This window comes from Taeniopygia guttata, chromosome 2 (genome assembly GCF_048771995.1).
Source record: "Taeniopygia guttata chromosome 2, bTaeGut7.mat, whole genome shotgun sequence".
Lineage (NCBI taxonomy): Eukaryota > Metazoa > Chordata > Aves > Passeriformes > Estrildidae > Taeniopygia > Taeniopygia guttata.
The window spans coordinates 147,461,518-147,480,542 of NC_133026.1; the positions used below are offsets into that span (position 1 = coordinate 147,461,518).

The 19,025-nt window shown below is 40.5% G+C and overlaps 1 protein-coding gene across 2 annotated transcripts in view; it reads right to left on the minus strand.

The window, feature by feature from the left end:
* AGO2 (argonaute RISC catalytic component 2) overlaps positions 1 to 19,025 on the minus strand; it is a 45,769-nt gene that overhangs the window by 20,675 nt on the left and 6,069 nt on the right. For both annotated transcript variants that reach the window (XM_030266753.4, XM_030266752.4), the window contains exons 2-3: positions 7,961 to 8,156; positions 4,096 to 4,216 (exon numbers count right to left, since the gene is read on the minus strand). In XM_030266753.4, the coding sequence (XP_030122613.1) occupies positions 4,096 to 4,216; positions 7,961 to 8,156 (317 nt within the window). The remainder of the gene's footprint in view (positions 1 to 4,095; positions 4,217 to 7,960; positions 8,157 to 19,025) is intronic.

Below are 19,025 nucleotides of genomic sequence, written 5' to 3' on the forward strand. Positions count from 1 at the left end.
CCAAAAAACCCCCCTTTATTTTACTTTTTCTCCTCTCCTGGTCTCAATTTACAAAACTCCTTTCACCATGATGGAATGGGAGATGAAGAGAAATCTGCATTGCAGTACCCTTGTCCCTGGTGGAAATAAAAGGCCCAGGATTGAACAATTTCTTTTCCATGTGCCCAACTGCAAATACCAGTAAAAGTTAGCAGAGCTGTCACTGCTGAATTTGGCCTAAAACAGTTTTTGCTGCTGGGTCTAACTCCAAACGAGTTGAATTAGGAGTCACCGCTAAAATAAGTAAGGTTTAACTAAAACTTTCCCATGTTTCTTTTTTTTTTTTTTTTATTAAGTATCACACTACTAAAAAACCCCATGAAAATATTAAAAAAGTCCCCAGTCCACATCCCACATCCAAAAGTTCATGAATATTTTTAGGCACTGCTAATCAGAATCCTTCCTCTCTCAGTAATATTTTATTTATCCTATTCTGTACTTTTGAGGACAAATAAACACTCTCATGTTTGGCAAAGTACGCAAAATATTAAAAAATTAGGACAAAGTAGTTTTAGATGGGAATTTTACTATGTTCTTTACTATTAGGGATAAATCCTAAAGCAAAATACAAGATTTGTTTTATTCTCTGTCCCCAAATGAAAAAAAAAAAAGTTTACAATGTCAGGATGCTACCTGGTTCACCCACTACTAAATTGCAACAGAGTTGACAATTTTGCAGCTAAGGGACCTAAATGAAAGGAATTTTACTGTCAGGATGTGAAAAGTCATTCAGCCTGTAAAAGAATTTCAAAGCAATTCTTAAAAAGAATAGGTCTTGAAGCTGATGTGGCCTGAATGATTCACACAAACCAGCATTATCACTGTTAAAAAAAATTAAACCTGACCATGTGTTTTGGAGGAATTCTTAGTATTTCTTCTCCTCCATAAAAGAAATGCAACATCACATGATTATTTTATCATGCTCTGAGCATACAATGTACCTTTTCTTCATTAATCCAAGAGCTTTTCCTTCCCAGGAATTCAGAGGAAAAGAGATTAACAAACTATGGAGGTAGGAAAGAGCTCTGCTTCTGTCACGTGCGGAGTCTTTAGCAGTACTTCAGAAAGACAAAGTCAGAGGAGCAAATTTGTGGTCACAGACAGGATTAACATTTTCCTTCTGGAAAAGGGAATAGCAGCAGGATTTTGTACCAAACTACTGCTCTGTTTATTCCTAATTACTGTTTTTCTAATAAAAGACTAATGAAGATGTAGGCTGAGATACATCAGAACCTTGCTAAGTGATAAAACTTCCAAGTTTAGGTAAAATTAAATTCCAGCTTTTAACTGTAGAAGGATATTTTAGGGAAATACACAAGTAAAGCAGGAATTGAATACAAAGCTGCTGTTAGAAGTGACTTGGGTTTTCTGTGTAGAACTTACAAGGAAAGAGGAGACTTTTAATATCTTCCTACCTTGACAGTGTCCTAAACACTTCTTTTTTCTTCTCAATGTGTACAAGTAAAAACTAGGAATATACCATGTTAATATTTATACATTCCATATTTGTTCTAAAAGGTCTAAAAAAATGAAGAAATTAAAGACTGAAAATAAGGTACACAAAGGAAGGAATGAAAACAGATTTGATAACCATGAAAGCCAAGCAGAAAAGTACATAGAAGAAAAAGTTGTAAAAGTAGCAGAGCTGCCAGCAAGTATAAAAAAAACAAGCCCAGAACAACCACTACCAACAAGAGATGAGGACAGAGTGTATTAATTAATTTAAGAACAACAGGAGGGGAAAAAAACGTGTCAATTTGGTGTCAGCCCTCTGTTTAGCATCAGTTTTTCCACTACCAATGCATACTGCAGGTCAATTAAGATCTTCTACCTAGATTAACCATTGTTCATTAATCTTTTCAATATGATCCTAAATATAATCAGATGTGCAGGAAACTTGCTATATTTGCTATGTACAGAACAGTTAAAAAAAAAAAAACCCACCGAAGAAAGCTAATCTAATTATGCTGGAGGAAAGTCCTAATACCTACAAGCTTTATAGTGGTTTAAATAATGCTCAAACCAATTTAGCACCATGTAAAAATTTCCTTCATTAAGCTAAATTTCCCCACATCTCATTTAAAACAGCTCAAGATTTATCTCTGTGAGCTCTTTCCTCCAAGATAATGTTAATATATGTGGAGCAGAGCAAGTGACAAAGTCCTATAACCATGGGAAACGGGAAAAATTGGAGTTTATTGAAAGTGAGCTTAGATGCGAGCCACAGATGAAACCACCTGAAACTACCTCATGCAAAACTCCACTACAAACACTCCTCAGTGACCACCCACTCCAAATGATGACACCTCTGGCAAGACTGGGAATGGATGAGATGATTTTTTGGATGAGATGTTCTCTCTGTGCCTGTGCCTCCTGACCAGACAGATGCTTTGGATTTTAAAGCCCACACACACCAAAATATACATGGTGGAACTGAAGTGTAGGGACAGTGTGGCAGCAGGAAATGCTCCTGATGCTCCAATTTTCCTTTGTGTCCATGCAAACCAACAGTGTAACCTACACCTGGGAAAAGGCTGACTTGGAAGATTTTGTTAACTCTGCCCCACTCAAAATGGTTATCAGAGCAAGGAGGGCCAACTTGCATCTCATGAAGTCTCACTGGATCTGAGGATTAATCTGATCCCTGTTTATCATGTATAAATAAACCATTTCTTATTTACCTTTACTTATTAAATGAGGAAGTTTATAATTGTCATCAGGTACAGTTATTAATCCATGATTTGTAAAGTATTATAAGGCAACTCTGTTCAAACCCCTAAGAGACTCTCATCAAGTATCTTTCCACCTTTGCAAATACTTTGCAGTCTTGTATGTCAAACCTGTAGGAACTGGAATATTGTATATGAAAGCAAAGGGAAAAAACACTAAGACTTTTAGTGATACCTTTATAGTTTTCCCAGACATTACCTTATCAGTTAATGAAAAGTAATTAACACCAGAGTAGAGTCTGACCTTTACTGCACAGCATTCACTTAAACAGATTGGGAGGAAATAAAAATTGCACATAAGAAATTAAGAGCGTGATTCAGGCAGAACTATTAACTATGTCAAGCACTGCACAGGCATCCAATATGAGACAGCAAACAACAGCCTGAACTATGCCAGAGCTGCTGAATTTCAGAGGGCTCGAGTGGTTCCCAGTTTCCACATTTCCCTGTATTTCTCTTCTCCCCTTATGTTTTATTTTTGCCTAAACTTGTAATCAACTCCCAGGAGACATAAGAGTCCTCGCCTGTAACTGTGCACCCCTAGCAGAAGGGGACTACAGCAGTACCAACCAGAATGACTGTGCCCTCCCTCAGGGACTCACCAGAATGAAAAAAAGAACCAGGAAATTCAATCTGGTATTAGATCACAGATGCCTAGGCTCAATCATTTTCTAGGGCTTGTGTGTTAGCATGTTCCAACAGAGTCCCTTCCACTCCAGCAGTCAATGGGCATAGGAGCAGCCACAACCAGAGCCCAAAGAGGTCTCTGCCCCACCAGGAACTGGCAAACACAACCCCAGGGCAAAGATTGCAGATCTTAACCTGTGCAGTGTAAATTAATTTGGCTCTCAGTCATCAAGGATTAGGGAGGAGAGGTTCCAATACAGGCAACAGAGAGATGGAGGAGCTTCTTGCAGCTACTGATAGTGAGAATAAGCTTAGAGTGGGCCTTGATGAGATTAGTGAGGTGACACAACAGCTTCTTGCTGCCCAGAGCAGTATGTTCCCTCCTCTCTCCCACACTCAACTGTGCTCTCCCTTTTGCCCTGGTGCCACTCTGGAGATTGTCTGCTGTCTGGGGCAGCTGATCCAGATCCCTAAAGTAGCAGAAACAACACCAGTGGGGAGAAAGAGAGGGAGGAATAAAGGGATGTAGAACAGCGAGCTCACACTTGTGTCCTGGCAAAGCAAACCCTGAGCAGATTGGCAACAATAGAGACATCTATTCCAGAAACAGAAGATCAGAAAATCAGTTTCTATGAGTTATTAGAAATATTCTGAAAATACCACATTAAAATCTCTAGATTTTTTTCTATTTAAAACTTACTTTATCTCTCCCAATGGGAAGTGGCATAGCTGTATAAAGGTTTTTTCTTCCATCAAACACTGGTTTGCGATCCCCAAAAATCTGGGTTTTAAAGTGCTGAACCATATGCTCCACTATTTCTCTGAAAATGCAAAAAGATTAAGTTAATCCAACTTTTTACTTTGAATTTTGAGAGGCAAACAAGTACTACACTAATATTTACCAACAGAGGCATTAGGTAAATGAAGGGGTTGTCCACTCCTGTCTATTAAAGGCGAGATCTGTTTGACTGATCTGAACTGAAAGCAACATTTTCAGACTAAACATTTTTCTTAGAACTGCTATCTTTAGGGGTTTTTTTCCGGTTTAAGCTTTCCTTCCTCTTTTCTGTGACCTACTGGAAGTGGTAAAAGTCAAAGCTTGTGCTTTCTCAAGCTCAAAACAAGAGGTGCCTGGTAGATCTGGGGCTTCAGCTCCAGGGTCCTACAGCCCTTTCTGCAGAGGACCCTGGACCAAAAGCTCAGCAGCCTGAGAAGCTTTCAAAAATATCATTATCCCAGCTTAGAGCTCCAATGTCAAGACAGCAGTTTATGCCAACAATGATAGCAAAATATTTTGCAGCTCCCTAAGGAAAACAATTTTTAAATGCATTTTTTTCATACACACGATAAAACTGGGATCCATCCAACAAAACTGGGTATGTGCACTCAGTGGAGCTGTGACTATTAAAAATACACATTCATTTATAAGTAGCTGGAATTAGGTTCCATTTTTGTATAAATGGGGAAACCACTCACACAGCTCCTGTCAAACCACAGTGCTTACACACTGGTCATCCAAAGCAGCACAGCAGTCAATGAGAGGTCAGCTGGAATAATAACAGTATTTGATGCCAAAGGACTTTTGGTTCCAATGTCCCAGAGAGACATCCCTCAGTCTACCTGTACCACCCAAAATCCATCAGCAGGCTGCAATCTTAACACACAGTCAGGGGCAAAAGGTTAAGAGGTTGAAGTGGCACAGAAAGGAAACCACTGCTCCTCCAGCACTGCTGACAACCAGCAGCTCACAGATGCTGCAGGTGACTGTTCATGCTCCCCGACTTGGCAAGGTAATTAACCCAGCACTCAGGTAGGTATTACAGTGCTGCAAAATCTGAGACAAAACTGAACTCACTCAAGGAAAGAACTGAGACTGCTGTAATTGGCAGTTTCTTTGCTGCGTCCCAAGGTTTATCTTAAAATAAGATGGGGCCACTGAAAGAAACTCTGACCTCCTGCAAAGCATGAATCAAACTTGACCCAGAAATATCTGCCTCAGGTCTGCAGGTTGTGACTGAATAAGTACATAACTGGGAGGGGGAGAGAAAGAAGGTATTTTTCAACCTTGAGTTCAAGATTGAGCATGGAAACCCCACTCTCTTCCTAAGCAAATTCTTCTGATTGTAAATTGCTTTATATAAAAAATGAACACTTCCACTTGATTTATGTTTTCAAGCTTCAAACCACATCCATAATTAGCAATGGTGCTTCTCAGCTGTGGGTGGAGATATTTTTAAGAAAAATAAGTTATTTTCTCCACTCAGAGTTAAAAGAAGAGTTATTTACCACTTCACTAACTTCAGCCCTTTCGGATGACTGTTCTACCAAGCTCATGCAAGCTCACCAAGAACCCTGGGCTGGCAACTGCAGGCAGAGTTCACCTTGCACAAATCCTCAAAAATTCAATTGAGAGCACCCACAGCACAGAACTAAATTCACATTTCCCACTCTGCCTGTCCAACTACCCCAAAAGATCCGGCCTTTCTGCCACATGACCAGAATTGTAGCCAGACTGTATTAATTCAGGAGCACTTTGTTCCAGCTGTGTGTTTTCCAGTCCTGCTCCAACTCATGTCTCAGTGTGGAACTTGCATCTACAGTGGATACACCCTGCAGTGGGGTCGGCAGGGTCACAGTACACACTGAGTAAAATTGAAGAACAAAGCTGACACAGATGAGGGAGTAGATGAAAAAATAAAACCTCCCTCTCTCCTTTCTAGAGGTTATATCATATAAAGCAATGATAAAAGTTACTTACTATATACATGTGAATTATATAACCAAAATACTAGAAAACTGTAAGCCAGCTGTAAAAAAAATCATTCAGAATTGGATTACATGTGCATGCTGCATAATCCTACATATATATATGTAGGATTATATATTTGCACACACAGAAATACAGGTATAGACATAGGACACAGCTGACAAAAAAAACAGGTGCAAGTGAGTACAGGTACATCTACAGACTAGAGCAGTAAGCACTCAAAAATAAAACACACTTCAGTATGTGAATCCAAATTGTATTCTTACCACACTGCCCTGAGAAACATCCATCACACCACTGCTGAATTCATCTATAGCATCTCTGCTTATTGCAAAAGGCATTTCATCTGTGTAGACCTGTACCTGCTCCTGTCACCACAAAAGAGGAGTGACTAACCTGACCAAGCAGAGCAGGTCATTAGCAGGCACTGGAGAAGAATTTGCTACTGAACAGAATCTGCCTTTCCAGTGAGAAAAACTGCTTTAGGTTTTGTGGCAAGCACCCCCACACTGAAAACAGACAGGAGCTGTGCAGCACTTGGCTCCTAGAGGAGCTGCAGAGGCAATCTGGATCAGCCAGCAGCAGCTGGCAGAGCTGGTGTGGTGGCAGGGACAGCAGTTCATGAAAGCAAAGTTACCACAGCTCCCCTTATGAAAAAAGTGACTGCTCCAAGTGTTTTGCAGTGCTCCAGTGCAAGAAGAGCATCTCAGTGAAATCAGCAGTTGCCCTTGGGCAAGAAGAGAGTTCAGCTTCATGCACTTAACAATGTTTGTTTTTCAAATTAAACTCAGCTCCTGACTAGCTGAAAAATTAAACTAATAATAGATCACCACAGGAAGTAAAAAAAAACCAGGGCAGCAAAGCACAGTGATGCTGCTTTGTGAAAACACTATCATTACCAACTCCTCAATGTAACAATTGACAATGCCCTCAGGTTTATTAATTCACATTAGGAAAACCATGGCTTTCAGGTGGCTTTTTTGATTCCACACTGTTTATTCTAATGACAGCTTGTTCCACCCATGTCACCTTTTCTAACAAGGAAAGGCTTTGCTCTTGAATATATAAACAGGTCATTCCAATCCTCTACAGTCAAGGTGTAGTTATGATGATGACACTTGTGGTTTCCAGTTGGTGCCAAGTCTCATTCTCAAGTTTCACTTCTGGCAACGCCGCTTCTTTTTCAAGTCAATGAAGTTGCACGCTCCAACAGGTCACAGATGCCAAATGCAAGACCTGGCTGCTCGAAAGTTTCCCTGGGCAGCTGATCCGTGTTTTCACCTTGCTCTCTGTTTCAGGAGCATAGTTTTCCCTTATATAGATTCTACTGATGAAGGATAACTTCTTACCTGTTGTAGTAACTCCATAATCCTCTCCCACAAACAAATGGGTTTTGCCTCCTCTTGTGAGCAGGGAAAGGTAAAGAGAAAACAAGCTGGTAACACCAGCTCCCTGCTGCAGGACTTCAGCCAATTACACTCCAATATTTAACCAGGTAATAATAAATCCTTTTTATCAAGTTTGCTTATGCTGACCCAGCTTCAACAAAGCTAATACAGTTTATCCATCTGCCACCAGTGGCTTCAATCAGCAGCATCCTATGATTCTAACAAAATCAATCCAAGTAAAGACTTGGAGAGGAAAAAAAAAAATTATATGCGTATCCTGCTAATGGAAGTGATCAGTAAAACCACTGATTAAAGCCAGACATCTTTCCAGATACCAGACACCTGGCTCCAGCTTTTTCAAAGAAAACAAGACTGTAAATAAACTGAGGAAAAGCAAAGTGCAGTGTTACCTGTTAACTCTTCTAGGACATTTTTCTGGCTTTATATCCAATTCATAATGGTAGATATCTATTTTAGGAATGTCCATTTCAAAGAAGTTGGCCTGCAGTTTGATTGTTCTCCCAGAAGTGCCAAAATCTGGTCGAGGAGGAGGTTTAAAGGCATATCCCTGTATTGGTGGTGGCAATGGGGGAGGAGGTGTGAGCACTGCAAAAGAGAGAAAGCACAATTTAACCATCAGCTGTCTCAAATTGACATTTCAGCAAATTTACAGGCTATTGGACCAGTGAAGCCCAGCACATTTAAACCATTACTCTTTTTAAACAACCTAAAGAATGAAAAAAAAAAGTCCAAACCCTGCTTTCCAGAGACCATGAATCTTATTTTCTCTTTCTCATGCTGGTTCACAATTTGTTGTATTTCCTAGTCCCAGTTACTGGAAAAAATCTTAAAATCAGTTGCATTTTCCTATACAAGATGTCAGCTGGGTAGGAATTTCACAGGCCAAGCAGGAAAACAAGAAACAAGTTCTTCTTCGAAGGGAAGAATCTTAATTTTAAAACAGATCTACCCACTTTTATTTGAGCAAACACCTATGAAATGGAGTTTCCATCGCTTTCCTCTGTGCTGTAGCTCTCTGCAAAATCCTGTATTAGAACTAAACTGTATCCTACTGCTTCCTTCACACAGGAAACACAGCTAATACTCTACTGCTGCTGTGCTCAATTCTTGAACATCAGCTGTTGCTCAGACAACAGTGAAGCAGAAGCACAAAGGCAGTTTGCTGTTGTTTCAGTACAGAAAAGTCCATTACAAATCCATAGAGAAGTCTGTAAGGTACCAACTTGAGTATTCAAAACTTCTGCAGCCTCAGTGCTCAGGTGTTCTCTGCTCTGGGGCAACAACAACTTGCAGCAAAGTCTTCACATGTGAAATAACCCAGGAGGTTTCTCATTACTTGTGTAAGAATCCAAGTGTGGTTTCTTAAGATTATCAAATTCAGTTCTCTGCTAGCACCAGAAACAATTCACATCCCTTCATTAACAAATCTGTCACCAATTTTCCACCCTGGCTTTCTCTAATGCTCAAATGCTCAGAAATAATACTTTCATTTTTATTTATTCATGACAGGTTATATTCAGTGGCCTTCATATTGAGTACTCCTGACTGTACTTCTAGATTTAAACCAAATACCCATTTAATACTAAATTCTAGGCTATGCTCCTTCTGTTAGTCCCTGCTCATAAATCAGGTTTCATCATTCTCATCCTTCCAGTCATTCTTTCTGGAGAAGACTAAGTGATAACCACACTGGTGCTTCCATCTCTCAGCAGGAAAAGGCAGATTAATGAGCCCTAAACTGCTTTTGCCTGCTGTACCCCTGCCTTGTAAAGGCCATCCAGTGACCACTCAGGGCACATGAACCCATTTCAGTTGCTTATGATCATCTCCCAATTCCCTATGAACTCCCAGCTATATTGTCTTTAATACATCTACTTTTATAATCCATAACTATTAACCTGCTGCTTTCTCAATGATGCTCAGATTCTCCTTTTCCTGACAATGCCTCCTATACCTCTTGATGAATATACCTCTTATTCCTAACATTTATGCAATGTTTGCTAATGAAATAAAATTCCCAACATTAGTAGCATCAATTCCCCACTTTACCCCTCAACACTTCCCATGGCCAGCTTCCCACTCCTGAGTATCTCCCTATTTTTACCAGCCTCATAACAGTCAGCACCAATTTCCCTATGCACCAAATACTTAATCAGATTTGACACTGGGAAAATGATAGAGGGTTTTGTTATTATTTTTTTAATTTTTTTCTTTCTGATCTTGTGTCCCAAACATATTCTATGGCATCTACCCTTTTAATTCAGGCTACTGAAATCCAATTTCCATCTTTTCCCTATCTTTTATAAACATTTCCTTCAAAGACTGTGGTTTTCCTACACTAAATCAACACATTAAAGTCACTTCTTGCTGAAGATCTGCATTTCCATAACATAAAACTTCATGTCTCAGTACTACAGTTTCGCCTTCAACAGCAATATAGCAATTTTTATTTGAGTATTATTCATATACATTGCTCTTGCAATGTAAAGTGTCAACAGCTGCCCTGAGAAACTGAGCCAAATATCACCTGAGCTCTTATCTGTAAACCAGTCTTGCCACAAGCAGCCCATCTGCCTCTGCATCTGACCTTACCCACCTCCATCCCTCAAGGCAAGACAAAACACGCTCATTGATTCTGCCCAACCTTTGGCTTTTTATTTTTATTAAATTCCTACACAACCTGACTTCTAAGACATCCATTTTCATCTTTTCCCAACACTTCCAGGTCCTGTGCTGACTTCACGTTTTTCTGATGGTGATTAACTCGCTCAGGTGGCCCTTCAGTCACCATATCCCCTGTTTGGTGTGACAAATTTCCACTGTCTGTGTCATTCAGTGGAAAGAATCCTCTGCTGTGGACAGGACACCTAACAAAGTTATTGACAGCATTACCACTACAGCTGGGAAGTAGCAGAAAAAATACTCCCACAAATATTTGTACTTGCAATACACCAAAGGTTTCTGTGATCCACCTCCAAATCTGATCAAGAGGATGTGCACAAAGCAGCCACCTCTACTCCTCCAGAATCCTGTTTGTCATCACTTCCACCCCCTCCTCCCAAATTTTAAAATAGTCTGTCTCCCACATACATTTTCAGTCCCTCTGCTGCTGAATTCTTTACAGATCACCACTGCACACATTTTTATTTTCATCTTTCCATAATGGAATGTTCCCATTTGAAAATTATGTCCTAGTCATTAACTTCATTCTGTGATTTTTGTATATTTCCATGATTCCTGTAACACTACCCATTATAAAATCTTTTAATTTTCTGTCTAGGCTCCTGTATTTTAACAGTTTCATTTCTTGTTACCCACACTTTGCATTCCACATTGCCTTACCACTATTACCTGGCCAACTGTTATCAATATATTGATTTTCATTCTCTTTCACAATGATTTTTATGCCTTCTAACATTTCTGTATCTACTGTCACATTATAATTCCACTGCCCTTCCTTTTCCTGTGCCATATTTTGTGCATCATGACTAATTTTCAAAATGACAAAAAAATTATACTTAAAAATTGGAAGTACAAAGAGAAGCACGATGGAAGGGGACACACATCCCCACAAGCGATTTATGCTGCCAATTTAAGAAATCCTGTAATTTAGCAATACGTTCTCCCTCTGTTTTAAAATGGGATTGTTTAATGCTTCACAGGGGCATAACAAAGCCATATCTGTAAGTGTTCAGGGATTAACATGAACATGTGTTGTTCAACAACACCACAGCATTCCTCCACTGGAGTTTTAGTGACAAACAGTGAATAAAGTGAGAGTTCAGCCCCATTTTTGAGAATAAGATGAAACGCTGAGAGAAACACAGATTTCTTGGGAAAGATGTGAAGGCAGTTTTATAACCTGCATGACTCACAGAGATAAAAAAGCACCAAGCTGTCCAGAATGCAGGACCACTGCCACCCTCTATTTTTATCCTAAACCATTTTTTCAATTATTTGGATTTTACAATCCAATTAATGGAAAGGAAAAAAAAAAAAAAAAAAGTGGGGGCTATTTCTGGCTCAACTCCCAAGGCAAAACTTATTTAGGGCAGGGTGTTGCTTGAAGGAGATAAGTAGTGTTTATTAAACAGCAGCAGTGACCCGATAAGCGCTCAGCCTACATTTCACTGGCCGAAACAGACACGTATGTGTCAACTACAGCACCGAGGGATGGGAACAGAGCTCCCGGGGAGAAACACTAAATACTGCAACCACTGAACTGCATTCACCTTTTGGATTACTGCCTCAAATTAAGAAAGCAAAATCAAACTATCTTGTGTAGAACTTATTACAGCAAGCAGCTGTGAATGGTAGAATCACAAAATACTGGATTTGGTGCTGACAGAACAGAGAAATAAGGCTTTACCTTCCATCAAAACATGATAGAATCCTTCAGCCTTGATCAGGAGGCACAATTGCTGCATTCAAAGTGATCCAGCTGCCCCATCTCCCTGTTCAAACACCCCATCATTCACTGACTTTTAAATGTGACAGAAGCTGTACCAACACAGAAATATTTTCCTTAGTGCCAAGGTTCCTACGAGGAAGCTTTTGCAGCTGGGTGAGGTGTGCTACAGAGGACAGCACTGGACATCTGAGCTGGAAGTGATGCCCTGCCCAGGGAAATCTGCCAAAATTCATGCAGAGACACCTTCATGAACACAGATGCTGCTTCTGGAGACAGTTTTCAAAGCATTGGAAAATCTACATGCATTCCTGGATTTTAAAGTGCTGTCAAGGAAAGAAGGGAGTAGAAAAAAGATGAAAGACTAATAAGCTGGAGTATCCATGTGGTAAGAATTGGAAGCTCCTCACTCATTTGCCAGATGATAAAATGAATAATGAGAACATTTCAGCCTTGATATGATGATTGAGACCATCAAGAGCCCCATTTCCAAAGGTGTGAATTAAGGTGAGCTGGGTGTGGAATAATGGGATGCCCACATGCTGTCTTCAGGCTTCCTTTTATCAGGAAAGAAACCAGACTTATTATAATTCATTCCATTTACATAAACAAATTGTTCATAGCTATCAATCTTAAAAGCAGCAATTTCCACCAAAAAAATCTGGAAATGACAGATATCAGAAAAATAACAGTCTTGTGGCAGTTTTATGAAATAAAATTAGCAATCAAGCAAAATTACTCTGTCAAAAGACAGGGGGGGAAAGGTGGCAGTAGAGGAAACCTGCATAATCACAGCAATGCTGTGTTAGTAAAAATAATTTTTGCCAATTGAAAACTATTGTGAACACAAGGCTGGCTGCTCTTACTCCTCCTGCACATTACTGAGGATCAAAATCAGAGATAAAAGTGACTCAGGGAGTGAGCAGGCCAAGACACTCCTTGTCTATAAAAGGTGTGAATGAGCCACACACTTCGACAAGCTTGCACTCCAAAATCCATACAATGATGGTTTTTCAGGACCATGTGCTCCATTAACCATTTCCCAGATTAGAGCATTCACTTCTTTTGTCCTTCACCATTTTTTAAAGCTTAACTGCTGGCCTGCTCAGCATGCTGGAAGTGCTGCCAGCCAGCATTAAACTTGCACATTGGAGATTTTTTAGCACAGAATTATGCAATTTTAAGGTGCAGTCAGAGGCCTAATGAGTTACTAAATAAGAAGGGGCCAAACGAGTTGCATGGAAGGGCTTGTCGACACAGGAAATCATCTGAGCATAATTACACCAGTGCAATTATATCAATAAGTTTCCTTGTGTGGCAAGTCCTAACTCATATTTAATAACCAGGTGATGTTTTCACAACCCTCTGTAGGTTTTAGCATTGGGCTCATGCAATCTATATTTGCCAAGGGGAAGACTCTCTAAAACCATTTTTGTAAAACTATATAATCTCTAAATGAAACTAAGGTGAAGGAAGCCTTATTTGAAAGCATCACTTTGAGTTAAAGTTTCCAATATCAGATATAATGGGGCTGCTCTTCCAGATCATCACTAAAGGTGTTTTAGGTACAACCACTGTGCACATTCACTGCTGCCTCCAGGTCAGTCACTGATGCCATCAAACAGAGCTAGAGAGAATGCATCGCTCCTTGGGCAAAAAAGGGGATTTAATAACTTGTCCTCAACAACTGCGCAGCTATTTTGCCACCAGAACTGAAATGAATAAATAAAATTACAAATCTGCTCATCATGACCAGGTTAAAAAGAACCAAGACTGGCAAAGGAACACCCTCCATCAGCTGCTGCAGAGGACTGTGAACACAGAGCAACATAGGTGGGAAGAGACCAGGCTGACTTGTCAAGTTTTCCACAACACTTCTTACAATATGTTCCACCCCCATGGTAAAACAAACTTGCCTTCTACTCAACTGGTGTTTCCTGTGCTCCAGCTTCTGCCCTGCTCTGGTGCACCTGCCACAAGACTGGCTCCATCTGCTCCAAAGGCTCCCCTCAGCCAATTGGAGAAGCTGGAAGATCACCAAGATCACCCCTTCCCCTCCTCTCACTAAGGCTGAACACACCTGATTCCCTTCACCTCTCCTGGTCTGCCACAAGCTCCTTCCCCCAGTGCCCTGTCACAGGGCTTGCAAAAGGGTCATGTCCCCTTCTGGAAGTGCTCTTTGAAGTGGGAGAAAGGGAATCTTGGAAAGGGGACACCCCACACCAGGGGAAACAGGATTTCCACAAATAGTTATTCAACTACCAGTAACAGAAGGAATTCAGAAAGAATGTGGAAAACACCCAGTACAGATCCTTGTCAGGATCTGCACAGAGTTTTTATGTATTTTAGTCACACATAAATAGAGAAAGAAAAAAAATACAGGGAGGTCAGCCTTTTCTTTCTAGGACCCAACTAAAGAAAAACTTGGGGCTCGCTGCAGGTTTTCTGACAGTCTGGGTTTTATAAAGAAGTTTAACTTCTGGCTTTCTGTTAAGAACCGTTAGGGAATGATAGGAGAGAGGCTGGCAGTGTTGTCTGTGAGATAAGGGAAAGTCAAAGCTGCAACTCATAGTCCCTTGATATTCTGGGAGCAGAGGAACCTATATGGGACCTGTAAGTCTGTCTGCTGCTCATTAAGGATGTTTTAGAGCCTGGAAACCAGAAGCTCTTCAGTCAAGCTATAACATTTTTGATTAAATAATGCACAACAAAAAAATGTTACAGACGTACCTATTAACCTCCAAGAACTCAAAAAGCCACAAGGACAGCAGAGGAGATGATGTAATCAGATTTTCAGCTGTCATTTTTGTCAAAACCCCACTCTAAAGGTTCTTCTGGTCTCTCACTGAGCAGCTACCACACTTTCTAACCACAGCACATTGCATGTGCCAAAGTTTCTACAAGCAAAAAAGCCAAAGGGCTGGCTTAATATTGATGAGCAAAAATGAAGGAGCTGTCCTCACATTTGGTCATATTTTAAGGCCCTTGCATGACTAGTGAGATGTTTGATGGTACTCTGACAGATTGCTTCCAGTTTCTTAGTGCTGTAGTATGAAACTAAATACCTTAACAAAGAGTGAAAGTATTAAATAAACAGCACTGCCTTCAGAACTGTAATCTCATTATGTTCAGTAGACTACTCCAGACATCATTTTATTGAATAATGGGCACTTCCTGTGAAACAATTCATGCAAGATTAACTTTTAAGTCAACCTTTTTACCTACTGAAAAATGTCCCTGCCCATGGCAGGCAGGTTGGACAGGATGATCTTTAGAGGTCCAGCCCAACCCATTCTATGATGATTTTGTCTGGAATAAATAATCATTTAGAGATCTGCAGCTCCCTTGGTTACCCTGATGCTTTTTTGACCTCTGTAGGATACAGCCACGGCCTTTTCCCAGTGCCAGAAGTGATGTGATCACTGAGAGCGGCATCGCTCCCAAACACCAACGGTTCGAGCTGCAGTCACAGATCAGAGGCAGAGGCAAGACTCCAGTCCAGCCTGCTTTTAAGTCAGGACCACATTTCAAAGAAGAATATGTAAGAACAAAAGAACTGAAGAGGAAGAGCAGAAAGCAGAATGGTTCTTTCCAGCCCACAAGCTGCTTCTGGACAATGTCAACTCGCAGAAGACACCAAGTGTTAGTACTTTGCTTTCCTCCCACATTCTCCTTGCAGCCTTGACCTTCAAAGCCAGCCTCCAATTTTTTGAATACAAACAAGCTGCTTTTCACTACCTACAAGTGGGTTGAGCAGAGGCAGAGCACCAGCAGAGCACCCAAAGTGCAGAACTTCCATCCTCACTGCTCACAAACCAGGTGCCTTAACTGATCCCTGCATGAGGAATTTGACCAAATCCTACCACAAGCCTTCTTAAGGGCTACAGAGAAATGCTTTTAATTACAAGCTGCAGCTTGAATTAAGTCATCCAAATAACAAGCCTCAGCCAAACAATGGAGGGATGCTTACGGCTTACCCACAAGTCAGCAGCCCAGTTTGAAGTTAAATGTGAATTCAAAGAACAAAATAACTCCATCTTCAGACAAACCTCTGCTCAATGAAGGGGAAAATGGAGAACATTCTTAGTGCCATTTATCACGTTTGACCATCGTGATTCATTCCCTTTTCCATGCCTTAGAAAATGATGTTGAACTAATTCCAGATGTCTTTCCTAACAATTTGAAATACAGAATATAATAGTATTTTCTGCATTCATAAAAAGTAATGCCTCCATTCAATACAATCTCTGTTCTTTGCCATTTCAAAAGACCCAAAGTGAATAAACACATTTTAAGAGGGAACAAAAAAAAAACCAACCCACCTACTCACAGCTATTGCTCCCTTCAGGCTGCTTCTCCTCTAAAGAAGGTAAGACAAGAAATTCCATATTCATCATCCCACACTATGCTTCCCTTATCCCTTGTTTGCATTCAGGTTAGGAAAGACATGTGGCTCCCCCTCCTTCTGTACTACCTGACACTTGGAACTGCACAGGTTTGTAGGAATCAGCCTAACCCACCCTTCACTGGTTTTATATGTTTTCATTTTGAATCACTACGAGTCTGGTAAAGCATAACTTCTTCATATACGAGGATTGACCCTCCCAAAAAATTAAAACTTCACAGACTGAAGTTTCCATCAGTGCTTGGTGTGAACATGAGCCAGACAAGCAATTCCATTCAGTCCCCAGGAGCCACAGTAAATCCAGCTGCTGCCAGGTGCAGAGCTGAGCTCAGCGAGGGGTACACGGCCCCAGCCCATCATTAGGTACTTCAACACCTGCACACCCCAGCTGCCACGAGAGCTGCACAGCTCACCCTGACACTCCATTACCTCCATACCTCAGGCTGTCCAAGATTTTTTTTTCCCCCCTCAGAAACAGTAAGAACTGGTCTCTGCATTACAGCCCACGAGCAGATGTTAGATAGATTAAATCCCCCAAAGCAGAGTCAGAGTTCTCAGCAGTGCTGCTCCCCCAACATCACACCCCATCCTCTCCTCCTGCATTTCCAGAGCCATCAGTGCCCACATGCACACCAGCTCCACTGAATCCATGAGTTCTAATGGCTTGGGCTCTATTCCACTATTCCATGGCCACTGGCATGGTTTCCATGTGCTGTGCCCCACCAGCTGGGAGCTGGTGCCACAGAGGCCCCAGATCCACTTTCCCTGTGGGATCTGCATTGTGCACAACTTAATGAAACACAGAAGTGATTTGTCCTCAGCTAACTAAGGAAAGAAGTGAGGATGGTTCTGCTTTGAGTTGTACCTTTGCAAGTACACTTCATACCCACACAGACTTTGGCTGGCAGTGTCTTTGTGCAAAATCTAAAAATAAAAATTAAGCTGTCTTCATTCTTAAACTGTTTTTAATATACAAAACTCAACTGTAGAGCTGCAACTCAGAAGTAGTTATGTCTTCATTGGGGGAAAAAAAATCTTTTCCCATACCCACAACTGGATTAATCTACAAACACATGAACATTCTCGTGGCTTAGCTTCAGACTAGAAAAATTCCCAGCTAAGATCCGAGGTTATGCTTTATTTTATCATTTCAGATAGTGAAAGCAGCTGTAGCAGCATCTTCAACATGCAGTAATATCTCCTGTGGTTTTCAGAGATAGGGCTGTGGTTTTCAGCATCACTGCAAAGAGGGCAAAAGGCAGGTTCCTAATAGTGGAATAACCCAGATATTACAGACTGTGTAGGCTGGCAGCAGAAGTCCCCTATCAGAATTTTTTTTTTATTACACCTCAGGGTTTTTTCCTCCACCTCCTTCTTGTAAGCAACTGATGTTCTCGGATTGCCTGATACAAACTAAAACTTCACTACAAAACTTCAAAAAAGACACATACAGAGAGGCCTCCCTGCAATTTGACATTAAAGGGAATTTGCAAGTCAAACAATTAGGAAAAACCCACCACAACTGTGCTCTTATCACATAAGGAGACTCAGACAACAAAGCTTCATTTCCCTGTCCTGGCGGGAAGTTTCCTCCTGAAAGAAGCTCTGACTTTTAAACAACGCACCCTTATGCAAATATTCTGAATCCATATGAGTTATTCCTAAGCATTCCCTCATTAAACACTGAAGCTCTTCCCAAAATGAAATGCACTGGTTCACAGAGAAATTAATTCTTCTGCATTGTCATTTCGACATGAACCTGGATTTCTGGTCTATTTTACTTTTCGTTTTGCTTATGGTTTGGAGGGTTGGTGGTTTTTTTGGGTTTTCTTTTTAAACCTATGTCTCTCAGTAGACAGAGTAGTATTATTTGAGAAACCATAGGTTTCACTGGCAGTAAAAAAAACACAAACAAGAAAAAAACCCTGCTCTCCCAAAGCCTTGTCCTCCATGAGCATTTCAGATATGATGGAGGAGTATGATGGAGCAGGAGTGTAAAACCAACAGAGAAACTGATAAAAAAAGCCCACAAAAACCAGTAGAAAGGGAGCATTCAGTGCAAACCACAAGCTGTATGAAAGGACAAAGAAAGAAGTTCATTATCCTAGTCAGGAACACAGCAACATTTAGACAGGAATTCACCCTCTCTATGAACAGACGCCTGTCCTTTAATAGCAAACACTTGCTAAACAAGTTTCAGAAGGTATATAATGAGGCCCCAGTAATAATTATGTTTTAAAGTTTTAGTCATCTACATGACAAGTTTAACTTCAAACAATTTTTTGATTGATCTAACTAAGCCAGTGAAACCTCCACTCTTGGGAACTCTCCTAAAATTGGCTTATTTAAAATAAATCTAAATTAGCACATCCACACACACTTCCTACTACTAAATTAAAATTAAAATGTCATTATTTTCTCACATTAATAAGCTCTTGTGTAAATTTCATTACTAAACTAGGAACATAAAAAAAGCATTGCTGAGACAAAAAGTTGCAATATTCTGACATGAGCGGCTCAAACAGAGCCACCCACAGTGTCCAACACTGCCAAGGCAGTTCCTCAGTGGCCACAAAAGCATTACTTTTTTTCCTAGACTATATAGAAAATCATAAATATCACTTGATACACTTGATAAGTT